At 39.2% G+C, this 24,722-nt stretch overlaps 1 protein-coding gene across 1 annotated transcript in view; it reads left to right on the forward strand.

Moving 5' to 3' along the window:
- The window catches only part of TMEM170B (transmembrane protein 170B), a 43,866-nt gene that overhangs the window by 3,629 nt on the left and 15,515 nt on the right, over positions 1-24,722 (forward strand). Inside the window, exon 2 of the mRNA XM_022586666.3 lies at positions 21,558-21,728. Coding sequence (XP_022442374.1) covers positions 21,558-21,728 — 171 coding nt within the window. The remainder of the gene's footprint in view (positions 1-21,557; positions 21,729-24,722) is intronic.

Consider the following 24,722-nt stretch of genomic DNA (forward strand, 5'->3'; position numbering starts at 1 on the left):
CCTTATACATGCTTTTGTTGTTATATTTTGCAATTACATTATAATTTTTATTTGTCTCTTCTAGACTGTGAGCTTTTTGAGGGTGGGGTCATTGTTGTAATCATGGAATTCTGGAATCCTAGCGTATTGTATCTGGCACGTAGTATATGCTCAATGCATGTTTATTGAATTGAGCTTTTAAAACAATACTTAACAGTTGCATGATTAAAACATTCTAGTTGCCTTATTTTCAGCTACATCTGTTTGAGTGAATATGCTTTTTTTTTTTTACATCTTTATTGGAGTATAATTGCTTTACAATGGTGTGTTAGTTTCTGCTCTATAACAAAGTGAATCAGTTATACATATACATATGTTCCCATATCTCTTCCCTCTTGCGTCTCCCTCCCTCCCACCCTCCCTATCCCACCCCCTAGGTGGTCACAAAGCACCGAGCTGATCTCCCTGTGCTATGTGGCTGCTTCCCACTAGCTATCTATTTTACGTTTGGTAGTGTATATACGTCCATGCCACTCTCTCACTTTGTCACAGCTTACCTTTCCCCCTCCCCATATCCTCAAGTCCATTCTCTAGTAGGTCTGTGTCTTTATTCCTGTCTTACCCCTAGGTTCTTCATGTCTTTGTTTTTTCTTAAATTCCATATATATGTGTTAGCATACGGTATTTGTATTTCTCTTTCTGACTTACTTCACTCTGTATGACAGACTCTAGGTCCATCCACCTCATTACAAATAGCTCAATTTCATTTCTTTTTATGGCTGAGGAATATTCCATTGGATATATGTGCCACATCTTCTTTATCCATTCATCCGATGATGGACACTTAGGTTGCTTCCATCTCCGGGCTATTGTAAATAGAGCTGCAATAAACATTTTGGTACATGACTCTTTTTGAATTATGGTTTTCTCAGGGTATAGGCCCAGTAGTGGGATTGCTGGGTCGTATGGTAGTTCTATTTGTAGTTTTTTAAGGAACCTCCATACTGTTCTCCATAGTGGCTGTACCGATTCACATTCCCACCAACAGTGCAAGAGTGTTCCCTTTTCTCCACACCCTCTCCAGCATTTATTGTTTCTAGATTTTTTGATGATGGCCATTCTGACTGGTGTGAGGTGATATCTCATTGTAGTTTTGATTTGCATTTCTGTAATGATTAATGATGTTGAGCGTTCTTTCATGTGTTTGTTGGCAGTCTGTATATCTTCTTCGGAGAAATGTCTATTTAGATCTTCTCCCCATTTTTGGATTGGGTTGTTTGTTGTTTTGTTATTGAGCTGCATGAGCTGCTTGTAAATTTTAGAGATTAATCCTTTGTCAGTTGCTTCACTTGCAAATATTTTCTCCCATTCTGAGGGTTGTCTTTTGGTCTGTTTATGGTTTCCTTTGCTGTGCAAAAGCTTTGAAGTTTCATTAGGTCCCATTTGTTTATTTTTGTTTTTATTTCCATTTCTCTAGGAGGTGGATCAAAAAGGATCTTGCTGTGACTTATGTCATAGAGTGTTCTGCCTATGTTTTCCTCTAAGAGTTTGATAGTTTCTGGCCCTACATTTAGGTCTTTAATCCATTTTGAGCTTATTTTTGTGGATGGTGTTAGGGAGTGATCTAATCTCATACTTTTACATGTACCTGTCCAGTTTTCCCAGCACCACTTACTGAAGAGGCTGTCCTTTCTCCACTGTACATTTCTGCCTCCTTTATCAAACATAAGGTGATCATATGTGCGTGGGTTTATCTCTGGGCTTTCTATCCTGTTCCATTGATCTATATTTCTGTTTTTGTGCCAGTACCATACTGTCTTGATTACTGTAGCTTTGTAGTATAGTCTGAAGTCAGGGAGCCTGATTCCTCCAGCTCTGTTTTCCGTTCTCAAGATTGCTTTGGCTATTCGGGGTCTTTTGTGTTTCCATACAAATTGTGAACATTTTTGTTCTAGTTCTGTGAAAAACGCCAATGGTAGTTTGATAGGGATTGCATTGAATCTATAGATTGCTTTGGGTAGTAGAGTCATTTTCACAATGTTGATTCTTCCAATCCAAGAACATGGTATATCTCTCCATTTATTTGTATCATCTTTAATTTCTTTCATCACTGTCTTATAGTTTTCTGCATACAGGTCTTTTGTCTCCTTAGGTAGGTTTATTCCTAGATATTTTATTCTTTTTGTTGCAGTGGTAAATGGGAGTGTTTTCTTGATTTCACTTTCAGATTTTTCATCATTAGTGTATAGGAATGCCTGAGATTTCTGTGCATTAATTTTGTATCCTGCTACTTTACCAAATTCATTGATTAGCTCTAGTAGTTTTCTGGTAGCATCTTTAGGATTCTCTACGTATAGTATCATGTCATCGGCAAACAGTGACAGCTTTACTTCTTTTCCGATTTGGATTCCTTTTATTTCCTTTTCTTCTCTGATTGCTGTGGCTAAAACTTCCAAAACTAGGTTGAATAAGAGTGGTGAGAGTGGGCAACCTTGTCCTGTTCCTGATCTTAGAGGAAATGCTTTCAGTTTTTCACCATTGGGGATGATGTTGGCTGTGGGTTTGTCATATATGGCCTTTATTATGTTTAGGAAAGTTCCCTCTATGCCTACTTTCTGCAGGGCTTTTATCATAAATGGGTGTTGAATTTTGTTGAAAACTTTCTCTGCATCTATTGAGATGACCATATGGTTTTTCTCCTTCAATTTGTTAATGGGGTGTATCATGTTGATTGATTTGCGTATATTGAAGAATCCTTGCATCCCTGGAATAAACCCCACTTGATCATGGTGTATGATCCTTTTAATGTGCTGTTGGATTCTGTTTGCTAGTATTTTGTTGAGGATTTTTGCATCTATGTTCATCAGTGATATTGGCCTGTAGTTTTCTTTCTTTGTGACATCCTTGTCTGGTTTTGGAGTCAGGGTGATGGTGACCTCGTAGAATGAATTTGGGAGTGTTCCTCCCTCTGCTATATTTTGGAAGAGTTTGAGAAGGATAGGTGTTAGCTCTTCCCTAAATGTTTGATAGAATTCGGCTGTGAAGCCATCTGGTCCTGGGCTTTTGTTTGTTGGAAGATTTTTAATCACAGTTTCAATTTCAGTGCTTGTGATTGGTCTGTTCATATTTTCTATTTCTTCCTGATTCAGTCTTGGCAGGTTGTGCATTTCTAAGAATTTGTCCATTTCTTCCAGGTTGTCCATTTTATTGGCATAGAGTTGCTTGTAGTAATCTCTCATGATCTTTTGTATTTCTGCAGTGTCAGTTGTTACTTCTCCTTTTTCATTTCTAATTCTATTGATTTCAGTCTTCTCCCTTTTTTTCTTGATGAGTCTGGCTAATGGTTTATCAATTTTGTTTATCTTCTCAAAGAACCAGATTTTAGTTTTATTGATCTTTGCTATCGTTTCCTTCATTTCTTTTTCATTTATTTCTGATCTGATCTTTATGATTTCTTTCCTTCTGCTAACTTTGGGCTTTTTTTGTTCTTCTTTCTCTAATTGCTTTAGGTGCAAGGTTAGGTTGTTTATTCGAGATGTTTCCTGTTTCTTAAGGTAGGATTGTATTGGTATCAACTTCCCTCTTAGAACTGCTTTTGCTGCATCCCATCGGTTTTGTGTTGTCGTGTCTCCATTGTCATTTGTTTCTAGGTATTTTTTGAATTCCTCTTTGATTTCTTCAGTGATCGCTTCGTTATTAAGTAGTGTATTGTTTAGCCTCCATGTGTTTGTATTTTTTACAGATCTTTTCCTGTAATTGATATCTAGTCTCATAGCGTTGTGGTCAGAAAAAATACCTGATACAATTTCAATTTTCTTAAATTTACCAAGGCTTGATTTGTGACCCAAGATATGATCTATCCTGGAGAATGTTCCATGAGCACTTGAGAAAAATGTGTATTCTGTTGTTTTTGGATGGAATGTCCTATAAATATCAATGAAGTCCATCTTGTTTAATGCATCATTTAAAGCTTGTGTTTCCTTTTTTATTTTCATTTTGGATGATCTGTCCATTGGTGAAAGTGGGGTGTTAAAGTCCCCTACTATGAATGTGTTACTGTCGATTTCCCCTTTTATGGCTGTTAGTATTTGCCTTATGTATTGAGGTGCTCCTGTGTTCGGTGCATAAATACTTAACAATTGTTATATCTTCTTCTTGGATTGATCCCTTGATCATTATGTAGTGGCCTTCTTTGTCTCTTCTAATAGTCTTTATTATAAAGTCTATTTTGTCTGATATGAGAATTGCTACTCCAGCTTTCTTTTGGTTTCCATTTGCATGGAATATCTTTTTCCATCCCCTCACTTTCAGTCTGTATGTGTCCCTAGGTCTGAAGTGGGTCTCTTGTAGACAGCATATATATGGGTCTTGTTTTTGTGTCCATTCAGGCAGTCTGTGTCTTTTGGTGGGAGTATTTAATCCATTTACATTTAAGGTAATTATTGATATGTATGTTCCTATTCCCATTTACTTAATTGTTTTGGGTTTGTTATTATAGGTCTTTTCCTTCTCTTGTGTTTCTTGCCTAGAGAAGATCCTATAGCATTTGTTGTAAAGCTGGTTTGGTGGTGCTGAACTCTCTCAGCTTTTGCTTGTCTGTAAAGGTTTTAATTTCTCCATCAAATCTGAATGAGATCCTTGCTGGGTAGAGTAATCTTGGTTGTAGGTTTTTCTCCTTCCTCACTTTAAATATGTCCTGCCAGTCCCTTCTGGCTTGCAGAGTTTCTGCTGAAAGATCAGCTGTTAACCTTATGGGGATTCCCTTGTGTGTTATTTGTTGTTTTTCCCTTGCTGCTTTTAATATGTTTTCTTTGTATTTAATTTTTGACAGTTTGATTAATATGTGTCTTGGCGTGTTTCTCCTTGGATTTATCCTGTATGGGACTCTCTGTGCTTCCTGGACTTGATTAACTATTTCCTTTCCCATATTAAGGAAGTTTTCAACTATAATCTGTTCAAATATTTTCTCAGTCCCTTTCTTTTTCTCTTCTTCTTCTGGAACCCCTATAATTTGAATGTTGGTCTGTTTAATGTTGTCCCAGAGGTCTCTGAGACTGTCCTCAGTTCTTTTCATTCTTTTTTCTTTATTCTGCTCTGCAGTAGTTATTTCCACTATTTTATCTTCCAGGTCACTTATCCGTTCTTCTGCCTCAGTTATTCTGCTAGTGATCCCTTCTAGAGTATTTTTAATTTCATTTATTGTGTTGTTCATTGTTGCATCTTTAGTTCTTCTAGGTCCTTGTTAAATGTTTCTTGCATTTTGTCTATTCTATTTCCAAGATTTTGGATCATCTTCACTATCATTATTCTGAATTCTTTTTCAGGTAGACTGCCTATTTTCTCTTCATTTGTTAGGTCTGGTGCATTTTTATCCTGCTCCTTCATCTGCTGTGTGTTTTTCTGTCTTCTCATTTTGCTTATCTTACTGTGTTTGGGGTCTCCTTTTTGCAGGCTGCAGGTTTGTAGTTCCCGTTGTTTTTGGTGTCTGTCCCCAGTGGCTAAAGTTGGTTCAGTGGGTTATGTAGGCTTCCTGGTGGAGGGGACTAGTGCCTGTGTTCTTCTGGTGGATGAGGCTGGATCTTGTCTTTCTGGTGGGCAGGTCCACGTCTGGTGGTGTGTTTTGGGGTGTCTGTGGACTTACTATGATTTTAGGCAGACTCTCTGCTAATAGGTGGCATTGTGTTCCTGTCTTGCTAGTTGTTTGGCATAGGGTGTCCAGCACTGTAGCTTGCTGGTTGTTGAGTGAAGCTGGGTGCTGGTGTTGACATGGAGATCTGTGGGAGATTTTCACCGTTTGATATTATGTGGAGCTAGGAGGTCTCTTGTGGACCAGTGTCCTGAAGTTGGCTCTCCCACCTCAGAGGCACAGCTCTGACTCCTGCCTGTAGCACCAAGAGCCTTTCATCCGCATGGCTCAGCATAAAAGGGAGAAAAAGTAGAAAGAAAGAAAGAAAGAAAGAAAGAAGGAAGGAAGGAAGGGGAAAGAGGATAAAATAAAATAAAGTAAGATAAAATAAAATAAAGTTATTAAAATAAAAAAATAATTATTAAGAAGAAAAAAAAGTTTTTTAAGAAAAAAAAAAACGGATGGATAGAACCCTAGTACAAATGGTAAAAGCAAAGCTATACAGACAAAATCTCACACAGAAGCATACACATACACACTCACAAAAAGAGGAAAAGGGTAAAAAATAATAAATCTTGCTCTCAAAGTCCACCACCTCAATTTGGGATGATTCTTTGTCTATTCATGTATTCCGCAGATGCAGGTACATCAAGTTGATTGTGGAGCTTTAATCCGCTGCTCCTGAGGCTGCTGGGAGAGATTTCCCTTTCTCTTTGTTCGCACAGCTCCAGGGGTTCAGCTTTGGATTTGGCCCCGCCTCTGCGCGTAGGTCGCTGGAGGGCGTCTGTTCTTCGCTCAGACAGGACGGGGTTAAAGGAGCCGCTGAGTGGGGGGGCTCTGGCTCACTCAGGCCGGGGGGAGGGAGGGGTACGGATGCGGGGCGGGCCTGCGGCGGCAGAGGCCAGCGTGACGTTGCACCAGCTTGAGGCGCACCGTGCGTTCTCCCGGGGAAATTGTCCCTGGGTCCCGGGACCCTGGCAGTGGCGGGCTGCACAGGCTCCCGGGAGGGGAGGTGTGGAGAGTGACCTGTGCTCGCACACAGGCTTCTTGGTGGCGGCAGCAGCAGCCTTAGCGTCTCATTCCCATCTCTGGGGTCCGCGCTGTTAGCCGCGACTCGCGCCTGTCTCTGGAGCTCCTTTAAGCAGCGCTCTCAATCCCCTCTCCTCGCGCACCAGGAAACAAAGAGGGAATAAAAAGTCTCTAGAGTGAATATGCTTTTAACTAGGACATAAAGTGTTTAAGCAATTTATATAGATAATTGTCATACTTTTAAAACACAAAAGTGCTTTTTTTTGTGCTAGTTACCATTCTTTCATGTATTTTATTTAATCTTTTCAACCATCTTGAGAGAGATTAGTGTTTATCCTTATTTTACAGGTTCAGACATTGAAGCAAAGAGTAACTTGTTTAGATCTGGTAGCTAATAAGTGAAAAATTATTACCTTTTTTCAGATTATGATAACACATATTAAGTCAGAAGGCATTTTTGTCATCATAAACTTGAAAATGAAACATGTAATAGAAAGGAGCATAGTGTAGAACCAGACTGATTTAGATTTAAGAAATGACTGTGAAGGATTTGCAGAAATCTCGTTAATAGGAATTCTGGTTAATTAAAAAGTAAATAAAAGGGTAATGTACTCTTATCTTTTTTTTCAGTTAACAGGTATGATTTATTCCTCTGTCTGTATCTTATCCCATAGGTGAAGCAGAATTTTGACCTTTTTATCTCAGAGACCAATCTCTTGAAAGTAGTCTTGTGTATGTATTACTTTGATAGAAATATATTTTTTAAAAGTGATGACAACTAGAAATTAGAATTAGCCAACATTTTAGAGCTAGAATTTATGTAGTTTGATTACTTCCTTTTAGAAATATTGAGATATACATGACTGGGATCAAACAGTCATTTAATGACAGAGCCAGGACTAGAACTGTTGTTCACTGACTCTCAGTTCTGTGCCTTTTGCTTTTATTCCACATCTGATTTTAACTCAGGCAGGTCTGATAGATGATAAATCTTAAGGCACTTAAGAATAGCTTTGTAAGTATTTGCCCCAAATGAGCCCAAGAATGGGTGAATGGAACTAATTTTTGTCCAAAAATAAAAGATACTGTACAATGTAAGATATTATTGAATAGTGATAATAATAGTAATAATCTGTCTAAAATTTTAAGTTGCCATAGCCTATGTAAAAGTTAGTGGTCCATATTTCCTATATATCTAGTTTTAGAAATCCTACCAAGTTCAATCTATTTTTTCTCCTTCCTGGAAGACAGTAGTACTATGGGGATTTCATATAGAGATTAACACCTGGAGACCCCATCTTTGTCACTTGTTAACTATTGCCAGAGTTCTCTTCTGTATGTCACTTCCCACAGTGTGTGATTCTCAGGATTCCTAGTTTGTTAACTGTGTATAGGTTATATGCTTATTCAGCTCACTCAAGTAGAGAGATAGGTGGCTTCCTTCCTTCCCATATAGTTTTTTTTTCTCTGAATATGTCCTAAATCCCTCTTGCCCACCACAACCTAAAATTAGAGTCAGAATGTATATACTCTTTCAGTTTTATGGGTAACCTAACTTCAAAATAACGATCTACAATGAAATGTATCCTTTTGCTTTACTTTTATTTTCTTCAACTATTTTGGCTCCCAACTTTGTGTTCCCACCCAAATTTGGTTGCTAAGAGTTTAGAGAAGAACTTTTTACTTAGAAGGAGGCAGGATCCCTAAACCCCTGGATAAACACAGAGCTGGGCTCGGGTTGGGAAAGGAATAATTGGTTCCTTGGAAAAAAGACAAAGTCTGGCTTCAGGCTCATCCCCTCTCTGTGTCAGCAGCAAATGTGGGCGCAGATGCACCTCTCTATTGGTATAAACATCGGGAAGCTGGGAATTCAAACTGGAATGAAGGTCAAGTGTGTGTGTGTGTGTGTGTGTGTGTGTGTGTTTACAAAATATATATGTGCTTATTTATTTTTACTATATACATACACACTGTTATATTTCCCGTTTAGATTTTATAGTTGCTAAGCCACTTTAGTGTTAATAGTGATTATCAGAAAAAGAAAAAGAGAGAAAGGGGGAAAACTTGGGTACCTAGTATACATACTTGTAATTGTTCACACCTCGTACTAGTAGAGCCAGCAACTTCGTTTGGTAGTGCTCCCAAACTGGTATGCTTCTCTCAGTCCCTGCACGTATTCTAGTGTCCCATTAGGTTAAGTTCCTCCTCCTAAATGCTCTATTATAGGAGGTGAGTTTATGCAGATAAAATTATTTCAGATGTCCAATTATAGAAATTTATGTTTTGTAAATGTAGCCCTAAAGACAATGTGCTACTCTTCAATATTTGTGCCAGACCCCCAAATTTACTTTTTCTGAAATACATGTGAAAAATCTCTTACTCTTTTGTGGTACTGAGCCAATTAATAAGTACTGATATGATTTGTACTTTATAGGATTTTGCCATTTGGAAGACTTACCTGTGTTATCGAGAATGAAGCCACTGTAATTTTTCAAAAATTAGAATTGCCATCTTCAGGTTTTTACATTCCTAATACCCATCTCTTTATCTTTGAATCGTATATCAGTATCCTCTGGCGGTACCATGTCCAAGGTCCAGATGATATTTCTTAAACCTAAAGCAATTTCCAGATAAGTCTTGGGACTGTGTAAGCTATAATTTTGATTCTTAAATGGTTAACTATCAGAATATAAATATATTTATCTTTGCTTTGTTTAGTGATTGGAATAAAGGACCAGAAAACTAAGATAATTCAGGAGGAGAAGTTAGAATAACTAGGGATATTTTTCCTGTAGAAAGGAATTCTAAACAGAAGAGGAAGGATGAGGCAGAGATGGGGAGGAGGAATTGGAACCAGGGAAGGAAACTGGAATTAAGAACGGTCAGATGTAAGAGGAGAGCCCAGAGAATTCAGTGCATTGGACTTATCTTAGAATCAGATGAATAATTCTAATGATGGCTATATTTATTGAACACCTACTATATGTCAGGTACTGTACAAAGCATTTTGCATGCATTTTACTTACTATAATTGAAATGGCCATACAATGTATTTTATTAAATGTATATAGAAGAATTATACTAATAAGCAGTGTCTAGCATTTTCAAGGATCAGGCTTTTTGGATATTTCTTGATCATGAGCATTTGCCAGTCTCTGTGGCAAACACTGATAAACAAAAATGAAAATGTCAATCATTCTCCATAAGGGGTTCATGGTGTAGAGAGGCGAACTAACCTTCAGGTTAAGTGGTAGTTCGGCGGCTTGCTGAGTTCAGGGAGAACCAGGTAATGGGACTTTGAAGACAACAAAAGAGGTAGAGAGTAGAGAAAGAACCTGTTTAAGGGATGATGGAGAGAGAGGAGAGGTGATCTGTTTTGAGGATGGTTCAGGAATACCACCAGGACTTGATTAAATTTTAAAGTATTATATTGCTTTTGTATAACTATGTGTAGCCAATATGTTTGATTAATTAATAATTAATTAATTAATTAATTTTGGGGCTGCATTGGGTCTTCATTGCTGCACACAGGGTTTCTCTAGTTGCGGCGAGCGGGGGCTACTCTTCGTTGTGGTGCACGGGCTCTAGGCACACGGGCTTCATTAGTTGTGGCAGGTGGGCTCAGTAGTTGTGGCACATGGACTTAGTTGCTCTGTGGCATGTGGGATCTTCCTAGACCAGGGATTGAACCCGTGTCCCCTGCATAGGCAGGCGGATTCTTAACCACTGTACCACCAGGGAAGTCCCACTAATATGTTTTCATTATAAAATTCTCCCTCTCTCCAGTCCCTACCATGAATTAATTTAATCCAATATGGTTACTAAATCTTGCTACATATCAGAATTACCTGGGGCTGGTTGAGGGTACAGTCCATAGACCCAGTCCACAGCTATGGAATTAGAATCCTTGAGACCAGGGCCTAGGAAGGTACATTTTAAACTAGCTCTTAAGGCGATTTTATTACTGAGAACTCAAGGATTGGGAACACTGGATTTTTAAAAAATGAAGCTTTTTTGTGATCAGTTTGTAACTGTGTTGTGATATATACTACAAGTTAATGTGGAGTGTCTAGTATAGCTAAAGACGTATTAAAATTTCAAGATAGGGCTTCCCTGGTGGCGCAGTGGTTGAGAGTCCGCCTTCCGATGCAGGGGACACGGGTTCGTGCCCCGGTCCGGGAAGATCCCACATGCCACGGAGCGGCTGGGCCCGTGAGCCATGGCCGCTGGACCTGCGCGTCTGGAGCCTGTGTTCCGCAACGGGAGAGGCCACAACAGTGAGAGGCCCGCGTACCGCATAAAAAAAAAAAAAAAAAAATTCAAGATAAATGACTCATTTCCAAGAGGATGCTATAACCCAGTTTTTTTAGGTGACTGTCTTTTAACATTAGAGGATAATATTAGAATTTATCTTTTAAAAATGTTTATTTATATGAGCTATTAGCTATAGAGAAAAATTCTTATTAAATGGTAGTACTTTAAAAATTCTAAACCGTTTAGTTATATTTAATCTGAAGTATATGGGAGAACTAAACATTAACAATGTTTATGTAAATACTTACATAATGTGCAGTTATTGGAACTTCCCCCACTAGGATAAATTGGGTTCTGCTAGATTTTTGTATGCAAATAAAGAGTCTAAAGAAGCAATAGGATCCTTGAATTCATGAGTCAGTAAACAGTTTTATCCTTGAATGCTATTAATTGGCTCTCGTACTTTAGAAAAGCCACATATTTTTTTAAATATCTTTATTGGCGTATAATTGCTTTACATTGGTGTGTTAGTTTCTGCTTTATAACAAAGTGATTCAGCTATACATATACATATATCCCCATATCTCCCTCCTCTTGCGTCTCCCTCCCACCCTCCCTATCCCACCCCTCTAGGTGGTCACAGAGCACCTAGCTGATCTTCCTGTGCTATGTGGCTGCTTCCCACTAGCTATCTGTTTTACATTTGGTTGTGTTTATAGGTCCATACCACTCTCTTACTTCGTCCCAGCTTCCCCTTCCCACTCCCCATGTCCTCAAGTCCATTCTCTACGTCTGCGTCTTTATTCCTGTCCTGCCCCTACGTTCTTCATGACCATTTTTTTCTTAGATTCCATAGGTCCATCCACCTCACTACAAATAACTCAATTTTGTTTCTTTTTATGGCTGAGTAATATTCCATTTTATATACGTGCCACATCTTCTTTATACATTCATCTGTCGATGGACACTTAGGTTGCTTCCATGCCCTGGGAAAAGCCACATATTTAACGAGACCTTGGTTTCCTCATCTCTAAGACAATCCAATGACAACAATTTTCACATTGATGTTAAAGGAAAGATGATCTAAAAATTTTAATGAGTTAAGAAAAAAGTTGAGAGATTTTACTGTGAGTTAAGAAAAACATTTACCCGTTTGCATATAAATTTTTTTTTTAGTCTTTAAAATTAAGAAGCTTTCTTTTTTAAGTGGGGCTTCAGACCTTTAATATGCTAATTTTTAGAGTGAGGTTTAAGACCTAGAAAATCTTTGTTCTCTGAATACCATTTAATAGTTCTTAGAATTAGGCCTTCTTAAGACTTGGTTTAGGAAACTCTGGATTCAATATCTGATGATCCCTTCCAGTTCTGAAATTATCTGTGTTTTTGTTTTTAACCCCAGTGTGGCATAACTGCTTCCTGAGGATTACTGTCATCATATCAAAGGTGTGACTGTTCTGACCGTGCTTGTGCATTGCTTGTTTTCCTAGTTGTGCTTTTATTTTCTGATCTGTCATTCATTTTGTCTCTTATTTAGATTTAATTTTAAGAATTTGTTACATTGGGAGTTTCATTATAAGTTATGCTGATTGATGTGAAAAGTTTATTTTTGAGTGTTCAGTGTAAAGATCCTTTGGAAATACTGTATCATGAGATTGTAACGTTTTATCAGTCACTGAAAAGATTATTTTTTAGGTCAGTGACTGATTCAAACAAATATGTTGTTACTGACATTTTATTGATAGGACATGTATAATTTAAGATGCTTAAGGGCATATAAGTAATAAAAGTTGAAACTATTGTACGTTGCTGTGTTATATAACCTAATAATAGATTCGGATTTTGCCATTCAATCCTTATAGTTTTTTTTTTTTTTTGCGTTACGCGGGCCTCTCACTGTTGTGGCCTCTCCCGTTGTGGAGCACAGGCTCCGGACACGCAGGCTCAGCGGCCATGACTCACGGGCCCAGCTGCTCCGCGGCATGTGGGATCCTCCCGGACCGGGGCACGAACCCGTGTCCCCTGCATCAGCAGGCGGACTCTCAACCACTGCGCCACCAGGGAAGCCCAATCCGTATACTTTTATAACTGAGTAACTAATCAATTATGGGAAAGAACAAATTGAATGGCATCTTTTAGGAAGGTAGTGCTGTGGCTTAAATGTAAAGCAAATTTTGAACTATTTTAAATAGCCTTAACCTGATTTTTTTTTACAGCAAATGATATTCTGATTGTTTTAAATTAAAAATTTATTTTTCTAAGAATTTTTTTTCTATTCAATGATGAGTATTGTAATTTACAGTTTAAAATTATATAATTAGCTGGTGAAAGGGTAATTTGGTTTAAGTGGGTAATAAACAGTATTGCCGTAAGCTTTGAGAGAGGCAGTATATTCAAGCAGCTCTTGAAGGTGTCACAATTAAATTTAAAAACTAATGTTTTTGCTCTCTTTTAAGAAGTGGAAGCAGGCAGCTATAAAATATCTACAATAGCTTTAACTTGTATGTTAAATGAGGCTTCAAGTGAAAAAACGCAACAACTTATTTTTAAATCTGGTTAAAATATTAGAATGATTAAAAATAAGAAAACATATTAAAAATATTTATTTATTTATTTTTGGCTGCGTTAGGTCTTTGCTGCTGTGCGCAGGCTTTCTCTAGTTGTAGTGGCTTCTCTTGTTGCGGAGCACAGGCTCTAGGCGCATGGGCTTCAGTAATTGTGGTACACGGGCTCAGTAGTTGTGGCTCACGGGCTCTAGAGCTCAGGCTCAGTAGTTGTGGCACATGGGCTTAGTTGCTCCACAGCATGTGGGATCTTCCCGGGCCAGGGCTTGAACCCATGTCCCCTGCACTGGCAGGCGGATTCTTAACCGCTGTGCCACCAGGGACGCCCAGAAAACATATCTTTTATGTTTACCTTCATTTTAATTTTCTTTGTTGCTCACTTCTTTGTGGAGCGTTAAGTTTCCATCTAGTCTTACACTCCCGTTTGAAGAGCTTCCTTTAATATGCCGTGTAGCACAGGTCTACTGGCAGTTAATTTTTCCAGTTTTTTTTTTTTCCTGGAAAAAAATCTTCATTTCACCTCCAGTTTTGAAAAATGTTTCTCCTGAATATAGGTTCTGACTTTGCATTTTAGTTTTTTAAAGTGTTACTGTAATTTGTCATCTGGTTTGGTTGCTTCTGATGAGAAGTTTGCTGTACTTTTAATCTTTGTCCCTCTGTGTGTGTAATGTCTTTTGTTCTCTCTTTTTTCCTTATTTCTTCTTCAATACTTCCCCTTTATCTTTGTTTTTTTAGTCATTTCACTGTGGTGAATCTAGGTATGTGTGTGTGCTTTATTTTTTTTTTTTTATTTTTTAGTTCTTTTGGGAGGTCTTTTTCTTGCTTAGGATTCTCTGGGAGTCTTAGATTTGTGGTTTGATATCTTTTATTAGTTTTAGAAATTTTCAGCCACTGTTTCATTAAATATTTTTCTTCTCCGTTATCTCTTTCTTCTCCATCTGGGACTCCAATTACATGTATGTTAAACCATTTGAAATTGTTCCATAGCTCTTGGATGGTTCCTCTTTTCCCTCCTACCACTTCTTTGTTTTTCCCCCACTCTTTTTCTCTTATATTTCAATTTGAATAATTTCTATTTGTCTACTTTTACATTCACTGATTATTATCTTTTTATTTTTGCGGAACACGGGCCTCTTGATGTTGTGACCTCTCCCGCTGCGGAGCACTGGCTCTGGACGCACAGGCTCATTGGCCATGGCGCACAGGCCTAGCTGCTCCACGGCATGTGGGATCTTCCTGGACCCGGGCACGAACCCGTGTCCCCTGCATAAGCAGGCGGACTCTCAACCACTGCGCCACCAGGGAAGCCCACTGATTATTTTTTTAAAATTTTTTATTGAAATGTAGTTGATTTACAATGTTGTGTTAATTTCAGGTGCATAGCAAAGTGATTCAGTTATATAGATAGATAGATACATAGATAGATAGATAGATAGGTAAATAGATTCATTTTTAGATTCTTTTCCATTATAAGTCATTACAAGATATTGAATATAGTTCCCTGTGCTATACAGTAGGTCCTTGTTGGTTATCAATTTTATGTATAGTAGTGTGTATATTTTAATCCCAAACTCCTAATTTATACCTCCCCCCCTTTCCCCTTTGGTAACCATAAGTTTGTTTTCTATGTGAGTCTATTTCTGTTTTGTAAATAAGCCCGCTTGTATCATTTTTTAAATTCCACATATAAGCAATATTATATGCCAGGGGTCCCCAACCCCCAGGCCGTGGACTGGTACCGGTCTGCGGCCTGTTAGGAACTAGGCCGCACAGCAGGAGGTGAGTGGCAGGTGAGTGAGTGAAGCTTCATCTGCCACTCCCCATTGCTTGCATTACTGCCTGACCCATCCACCCCCGCCCCGGTCCGTGGAAAAATTGTCTTCCACAAAACCAGTCCCTGGTGCCAAAAAAGGTTGGGGACCGCTGTCATTTGCTATTTGTTTTTCTCTGTCTGACTTAATCTCGCTTTGTATGATGATCTCTGGGTCCATCCATGTTGCTGCAAATGGTATTATTTCATTCTTTTTTATGGCTGAGTAATATTCCATTGTATCTATGTACCACATCTTCTTTATCCATTCATTTGTGGCTGGAACCTTAGGTTGCTTCCATGTCTTGGCTCTTGTAAATAGTGCTGCTATGATAAGTTCACTGATTCTTTGCTTAACTATGTCAAGTCTGCTGGTGAGCCCATTAAAGGAAGTCTTCATCTCTGATATTATGGTTTTTTTGTTTTTGCATTTTCTTGTTTTTTTCTTTTAAGCCGTTTCATTTGACTTTTTCTTGGACTCCCCATCTCTCTGCTGAAATTCCCCATCTGTTCTTGTGAGTTGTCTACCTTTTCCACGAGAGTATTTAACATGTTAATTATAGTTAAAGTCCCTGTCTGGTTGTTTTAAAATCTGGATCATCTCTAAGTCTGATCACTTTATTTCTTGACAATGAATTGGTTTTCCTGTTTCTGAGGGTGTCTTAATTCAATATTTTTTTTATTGAATTAAGGACTTTATATGTATAACAGTAGTGACTGAGGTATGTAATATCAATATTTATGCCTGGAAATGGGCTTCTTCTGCTAGACCAGTAGGGTGAAGGTTGATTTAATTTAGTCAGGAGTGAGCTGAGTTTGAGCTTTCTTGTTTTGGTTACCTTCAGCACACCCTAGGCTTCAAATTCCCCAGAAGGTGCTGTTGTTGCCTTGTACACAGGGTGGGGGCTGGGTGCTGCAGGGTTAGTATCAGTGTTAGTGCTGTATTGTCAGCTTTTAGCCATCTCTGCAAGCCTGCACCATGGAAGAAGTGTCTCTCCACACCTTTGCCTTCCCCCAGCCACAGCCTTGTGTTGCTCATTACTTGGGGCAGGGGAAATTTCTCTCTTGTCCTGTCCAGTTTTAGTCTCAGGCAAGCTCTGTGTAGTGGGGTATCTGGGTGGGGCTGTCCACGGTCCTGCCTTTCTGAACCATGGTAGCCACACTCTCCCTAGTATCTGTGATTGGTCTTGGGCAGGAGTCTTCTATCCTTCCCTCAGCAGTAACCGACTCTGCTTAGAATAGGATCCTGGGTCCTGGATGGTTTTCTGCCCCTCCCCCAGGGGTAAAGGATTTTTCCTTCTACTCTTCCCCAAGCTGGAGCTGCAGTGGGTCTTTGCTTGTCCCCTGAGAGTGACAGGATTTCCTGCCTTCCAGCAATGGCTAAGGCTTGTTTTGAATAGGAAAAAGGTATCCAAGAAGCACGCCAGGTTGTCTGTTTCCCTTAGCAGCCACTGATCACCTCCTATAGGCCGACATACGCCACTGGGGTGGCTCTCTCCAGTCTCCGTCTTTCTAGGGAGTGCTCGGTAGAGACCTGTGGAAAAGAGCTTGCAGGTGACTGTGCACTTTCCTTGTGTCACTTACTCCAAGCTGACCGATTAATCGCACACTTGGACTTTAACTGTCGGTTAAAATTTTAGCAGATTTCTTTTTACCCACTTGTATGGTACCCACTTCCTGTTCCTGTGCTTTGCCACAGGAAACATAGTGAGTATGTCAGCTGTCTCCTTGGCGGGTCTTGTCCCTCTTTGAAATTCAGGTTACTTTGTTATCTTGTAGTGTCACCTGACTGATGGGCTAAAGAAGAGCTATGATTTTGTAGTTTATCTTTTTCTCATTGTTAGGATGAGAGTGACATTCTTTATAGCTTTCTATACCCTAAATTTAATTCAAATTTATATCTAATAACAGAATTGTTTTAGTAATCATAGATTTAAAATTTGACAGATCATGAACTTAGGAAGATTGCTGACACAACAAACTTGAGATTTACTGCTTTTTAAAACATGGCCCATAATATACATGTATAGGTAATCTTCACATTTTTCTACTTGACATATTCTTTTTTTTTTTTTCTTTTTTTCTTTTTTTTTGCGGTACGCGGGCCTCTCACTGTTGCGGCCTCTCCCGTTGCGGAGCACAGCCTCCGGACACGCAGGCTCAGCTGCCCTGGCTCATGGGCCCAGCCGCTCTGCGGCATGTGGGATCTTCCCGGACCGGGGCACAAACCTGTGTCCTCTGCATCGGCAGGCAGACTCTCAACCACTGCACCACCAGGGAAGCCCTACTTGACATATTCTTGCCTTTAGCTTCTTTACTCCTTGCTTCTCACCAACATTTGAATAGTATTGCTGATGCATGAAACATATTTTCCTATGTTTCCAAACCTGACAGCATTGTCGTCTATTCCGCTGTCCATAGCAGAAATCTGGGAGGCCAGACATCACATCTTCCTCACCTCCATCATCCAGGCCATCAGCAAATCCTAAATATTTCAAATTATTTTCAGTCCTGAGGCCAGTGCCTAAGTCCAGGCCTGAGTTTCCCTCGGGACTCTTGAAATATTCTGATAGTCTCTCATCTCTTTCTAGTCCTCCTTTCCCATACTTGCCAGGATAATTAATTTTTTAAAAGGTGAATGTGATTGTATCACTTCCTTATTTAAAGTCTTTCATTGGCTCCTCATAACCTTCAATCTTCAGAATAAAGTCCACATCTTTAGGGTCTGTAAGCACCCTCCCTTCCCCACAAAAGCTGCTCCAGCACACCTCTATAATCTGCAGCCAATTCCCTCCATGTTTCTCGGCTTTAGCCAAACTGGAGGTTTTGCAATTGCATATTCTCAGTTGTACATAATTCCATGATTAGATCATTTTGTCTTAGCGCAGTTTTTCATTCTTGGCTGTGCATAAGAATCAAAACTTTAAAAAATTCTGAAGCCCAATTAAGTCAGAATTTCTGAGGGCGATATTTCTTTTAGGCTATCCCAAGTAACTTCAACATCTAGCCAAGGCTGAGAACCGTTAGCTTCGAGTGCCCCACTCCCCATTCCTCACCCTCATTCCATCTCCAGTGTGTTTATCATTTGGTTCAGTCCTGTTTATTTTAAAAATTCAGGTGGCGGGCTTCCCTGGTGGCACAGTGGTTGAGAGTCCGCCTGCTGATGCAGGGGACACGGGTTCATGCCCCAGTCGGGGAAGATCCCACATGCCGCGGAGCGGCTAGGACCGTGAGCCATGGCCACTGAGCCTGCGCGTCCAGAGCCTGTGCTCCGCAACGGGAGAGGCCACAGCAGTGAGAGGCCCGCGTACTGCGAAAAAACAAAACAAACAAACAAAAGCACAGAAGATAATTTTTAGTGACTTGGCAACCAGGGCTGAGAGAGATACAGATTGGGATCAGGGCTATTTCTAGAATTGTTTGGCGACTGGAACAAATCACTACTTCTCTGCCTCTTATCCCACTAAAAGTAAACAAACACACTGCAACAATTCAGTTTAAGATGAAGATTATGGACAGCCTTGAATAGGGAAAAATAATGAAAGGGCTTTAATGAAGACGGAATATCTCCTTTCAGTGAATTACGGTAATTGAATGGACGGCATGCTTCAAGGTTTCTGTTTTGTAAGTGTATTTTTAATTTCTCATTTTGTATTTTGTTTAGCACCAGCAAACTCTCCCTCTGGCTTCATCCTTTTATTGTTGCTCAGTTGCAAGAAGCTTGGATTAGGTGGGATATGGGTGGAAAGAGAAAACTGGGCCTCTGGGTGTTCACGTTAGCAGTACAAGCCTGCACAAGTTAAGAAAAGGTTGTCATACTCCTCTCCCGTTCTTAGCAACTGTTCTTTCTCTAGGGCCCTGGGGCATCTGTCTTCGCTCTACTCTTAGGCTCTTGCGGTTCTCCAGGTGTGCTGCGTTTGCCAATAGTGAGTCGGACCTTAGACAGACTTGTTTATCTGGAGTAGAACCAGGTCTTCAGAGGCCCTGTTCACTGACATGGTTGTATTGATCTATCAGCTAATTTAAAATAGTAGTAACGGGCTTCCCTGGTGGCACAGTGGTTGAGAGTCCGCCTGCCGATGCAGGGGGACACGGGTTCGTGCCCCGGTCCGGGAAGATCCCACATGCCGTGGAGCGGCTGGGCCCATGAGCCATGGCCGCTGAGCCTGCGCGTCCGGAGCCTGTGCTCCCCAACCGGAGAGGCCACAACAGTGAGAGGCCCGCGTACCGCAAAAAAAAAAAAAAAAAAGTAGTAACAACATGAAATCTAAATTAATTGTAGATATTCTCAGCAGCATTCGTTTTTTTTCTATGATAAATAGTGTGATTAAGAAAAACAAAGAAACATAAAAATAAATTTGAGTTTGGGCAGATTGTGCTCAGTCTGCTTGAGGGATAATCCTGAATTGGACATTAGAGGACCATTTGAGATTCTGTTTCAGTTGTATAATTCTTTGATAGCTTGGGGATTTATAAGACATTAGACTTAATTTTCCTAATTATTAGGTATACTGAATATAGCTATATAGTCAGTAGGCAAACAACATTACTTATAATGTCAGATAATCCCTGTTCATAGTGTTACATATAGTCAAGAAAATTTTCACTCTACCTGTATTATAAGGACAACAAATAAAAGTGCTTTTGGGGGTAGCCCTGGTGAGAAGCAGGACTGGGGATCAAGGCAAATGGCTGCTCTTATTAAGAGTAGGTGCCTGTTCCAGCGCCTGTCTCATCTCAGAACCGCCTTGATGAGCATCCTTCCCTACCCTGTTATTGCTGTATCATAGTCTCGCTTTGTTAGGGTCACTCTGGAAAATTATATCTTTTAAAATATAAATATTCTTCAGGTCAAGTTAAGCATTTTTGTCTTTATTTTTTATAAATTGAAGCTATTTGTTTGGGAGTGACAGTGTGAAAGCATTACTTCTCTGAAAGCTGGAAGAGAAAGACCTCTAAAAGGCAAGCTTTGTCTGTTTTTCCTTAATCACCAGCATCTCTCTCTTATGCCATAGAGAAGCATGCATGGTACTTTAACACAGAAAAATATATCAGATGTCTCTTCCTTGAAATGATTTCAAATTATAAGTCCATTCTAAGTGTCAATTCTTAAGAATTTAGCAGGCTGAAACTGATTTTTTAAAATATCTGTTTTCTATATATCCTCTCTTCTTAAAAATTAAACTTTTAATTTTGAGATAATTGTAGATTCACATGCAGTTGTAAGAAATAGTATAGAGAAAACCCACATGCCCTTTACCCCATTTACCCAATGGGAACATCTTGGAAAACTGCTGTATAATATCAAAACCAGGATACTGACATTGATAGAACCCACCAACCTTTTTCAGATTCCACAAGTGTTGCTTGTATACCTGTACTCATTTGTGTGTGTGTGTGTGTGTTTAGTTCTGTACAGTTTTATCACTTGTATATGTATCCACCACCACAGTCAAAATACAGAGCAGTTCCACTGCCACAAAGACCCCTTGTGTTTGTAGCCATTTTAAAATAAGAAGTCCCCCATTTCCCTCTCCCCCAAGTCCTTGGCAACCACCATTCAGCCAGAGAGAGAATGAAAGGCATGCTCATCAATTGTCTGTAAACCAGTCTTCAATGAACAGTAACTGAGACTACATTGAAGAAAGAGTGATAGAGCTTGAGGAGTTCCTGCTAAGGACTAGCATACGACCTGAGAGACAAAGCATTAAAAAAATTCTGACTGATTCTTTAGTATGTAAAGGTGAGAGCCAAGAGGGAAATGGCCTGAAATTCTTAAAATCATAAAAGATAAAAATCACTGACTTATTTCTGAATTCTGAAGGTAAAGATCAGTTCATTTATTTATTGAACAGATAGTTTTTGTACTTATTGTACTTATTATTTGAATTAAGTGGTAGTTTTTAAAAATGTCTGGGCACTCAGTATAGAAGATAGAAAATTATATATCTAACAGCAGTTAATTAACTTATATAATTTATTGCAAGAGATTTGCAGACATGAGGGTTTATTAGAGAAATTAATAGATTATAGCTATATGATGGGCACATTTAGAGGAAATTAGAGGCTTTGACCTTCTGAAGTCATGGAGGGAATGACTTCCCCATCAAGCATTAGTGATGATGATAACTGTTAAAATTTATTTAGTACTACTGTGTGTCAAGTCCTGTACGAGGCATGTTTTTAATCTGTTATCTCATTTAACCTTTTTCCAGACCATAGGTGCTCACTATTTGTTAAACTGGATTTTCTAAGATGTTTTTCAACAGAATTATTAACATTTTGCTTTTCCTTTCAGAGATGTGGTACTGGATCTTCCTCTGGGCTCTCTTCTCCTCTCTGTTTGTCCATGGTGCTGCAGGAGTGTTGATGTTCGTGATGCTACAGAGGCATCGGCAGGGGAGAGTAATCTCTGTCATTGCAGTCAGCATCGGATTTCTGGCTTCCGTGACTGGAGCAATGATTACTAGTAAGTTGATTTAGTTTTAAGCACATAATTTTATATGCACTTACAGTTTTGGTAACTTTATTCTTATTGTAAATGCAACAGTGTAATCTTTCATGTAGAATATTTTTCAGCACTAACCACACTTCATCTAGAAGGTAAAGATCAGTTCGCTTAATTACTGAACAGATAGTTTTGGTACTTCTGCTGTATGAAAACTCATTATGGAAGGTTTTGGGGAAATGGAAAAGCTTGTAGAAATTGTCAAGAGGTAAAGCAGTTCGTGGGAAAATTTATCTTATAGTGGATGTAGTTTCTGCTTTAAAGGAGCTCACTATGTGGTAAGGGAGAGAGGTAGGCACACAAATATGCCAGTGATAATTGTCATTTAAAAAAAGTGAAGATAGGGCTTCCCTGGTGGCGCAGTGGTTGAGAGTCCGCCTGCCGATGCAGGGGACACAGGTTCGTGCCCCGGTCCGGGAAGATCCCACATGCCGCGGAGCGGCTGGCCCCGTGAGCCATGGCCGCTGGGCCTGCGCGTCCGGAGCCTGTGCTCCGCAACGGGAGAGGCCACAACAATGAGAGGCCCGCGTACTGCAAAAAAAAACCAAAAAAACCAAAAAAAAGTGAAGATATAGCTCTTAGGTCCTTAATGTCATCTGCCTGTGACTACAAAATAAAAGTGCACTTCCTTATTTTTTTAAAAGGATATTCTAAATATATTACAGATAATTTGCCTTCTTTAAAACCAGGAAATTAAACTTGGAATAAATTCTAATTTTGACATACTTAAAATATTTTTTAAGCTTTAGTTATTGTTATTTCACATAGTCTTAATTTTTAATCATTTTAATAAATTTCAGGACAAATTGGTTTATTTATATTTTAAGAACAGTTGGAAGTTTAGAAGTAGCAATTACATGTTTTTTTCCTTTTAAATTCTTGGGTTTTAAAGTTTTTAATTTTTTTATTGATGTATAGTTGATTTACAATGTTTCAGGTATACAGCAAAGTGATTCAGTTATACATATATATGTGTTCTTTTTCAAATTCTTTTCCATTATAGGTTATTACAAGATATTGAATATAGCTCCCTGTACCATACAGTAGGTCTTTGTTGTTTAACTATTTTATATATAGTAGTGTGTATCTGTTAATACCAAATTCCAAATTTATCCCTTCCCCCCCTTTCCCCTTTGGTAAGCATAACTTTACTTTCTACATCTGTGAGTGCATTTCTGTTTTGTAAATAAGTCTATTTGTATCATTTTTTTTAGATTCCACATATAAGTGATATCATATGATATTTGTCTTTTTCTGTCTGACTTACTTCACTTAGTATGATCATCGCTAGGTTCATCCATGTTGCTGCAAATGGCATTATTTCATTCTTTTTTATTCTGAGTAATATTCCATTGTGTATATATACCACATCTTTATCCATTCATCTGTCCATGGACACTTAGGTTGCTTCCATGTATTGTCTCTTGTAAATAGTGCTATAATGAACATTGGGGTACATGTATCATTTTAAAATAGAGTTTCCTCCGGATATATGCTCAGGAATGGAATTGCTGAGTCATATGGTAACTCTATTTTTAGTGTTTTAAATAACCTCCATACTGTTCTCCATAATGGCTGTACCAATGTACATTCCCACCAACAGTGTAGGAGAGCTTCCTTTCCTCCACACCCTCTCCAGCATTTATTATTTGTAGACTTTTTGATGATGGCCGTTCTGACTGGTGTGAGGTGATACCTCATTATATTTTTGATTTGCATTTCTCTAATAATTAGCAATGTTGAGCATCTTTTCATATGCCTAATTGGCCATCTGTATGTCTTCTTTGAAAAAATACCTATTTAGGTCTTCTGCCCATTTTCTGATTGGGTTGTTTGTTTGTTTGTTTGATGTTGAGCTGTATGAGCTGTTTGTTTATTTTGGAAATCAATCCTTGTCAGTCGCATCGTTTGAAGATACTTTCTCCCATTCCATAGGTTGTTGGTTCATTTTGTTTATGGTTTCCTTTGCTCTGCAAAAGCTTTTAAGTTTAATTAGTTCCCATTTGTTTGTTTTTGCTTTTGCTTCCATTACTTTAGGAGATAGATCCAAAAAACTCTTGCTGCGATTTATGTCAAAGAGTGTTCTGCCTATGTTTTCCTGTAGGAGTTTATAGTATCCAGTCTTACATTTAGGTCTTTAATCCATTTTGAGTTTATTTTTGTATATGGTGCTAGAGAAGGTTCTAATTTCATTCTTTTACATGTAGCAGTCCAGTTTTCCCAGCAGCACTTTTTGAATTTCTCCATTTTATATTCTTGCCTCCTCTGTCGTATGCAGATTAATTGACCATAATAGTGCACTTCCTTCTTAAACACAAATTATTATGACATAAGTCTCCCCTGGCCTACTAGAAATTAGCCACTTTACGGTGTCCTCCAGCTGTCTGCAAGTTTTCTACTGTGCTGCCTTATGTGCATGTCCTACAGCCCTCAGGTTCACTTCCTCTGACCTTCTCCTCTTAGCGCTGTACTTAGGCCCCAACTCCAGCCTGGGGTTCTGCTGTGCTAGATGAGCTAGAACTTAGATGCATCCTGTTGAGCCTGGAGGGCCCTCAGCTGCTTCCTTCGTGTGGTTCTGCCGGACACTGGTGCTTCTCTTTGCTGTGTGGTCTCGTCACTGCAGGTGAACAGCAGAGCTTCTGTTGCCGTTCACTCTGGCCGGCTTCTGGGAGGCTAGGGTAGCTGGCTGTCGCTGCTGGATCTGCTTCAAGACTCGCCACCGAGGGCTTCTTCCTTTCTAAGTTCATTCTTAGCCCCAGAGATGAGAGGAAGTCCTTTTCTTCCATGGCTCCAAGGCCTCCCTCCTTCTGTGTCCCACAGTCAACTTTTCCCAGAGTGATCAGCATGCCTTGCCTTGAGGGGAGAGCCCTGTTCCCATGTCTCTGGGTTTGTCCTGTGGCACAAATAAGACAGTCATAAAATAGTTGTGGGAAATAGGGAGTAGTCTATTTTCTC

This window comes from Delphinapterus leucas, chromosome 10 (genome assembly GCF_059928025.1).
Source record: "Delphinapterus leucas isolate spDelLeu-1000000601 "Yukka" chromosome 10, BTC_Dleu_Yukka2, whole genome shotgun sequence".
NCBI lineage: Eukaryota > Metazoa > Chordata > Mammalia > Artiodactyla > Monodontidae > Delphinapterus > Delphinapterus leucas.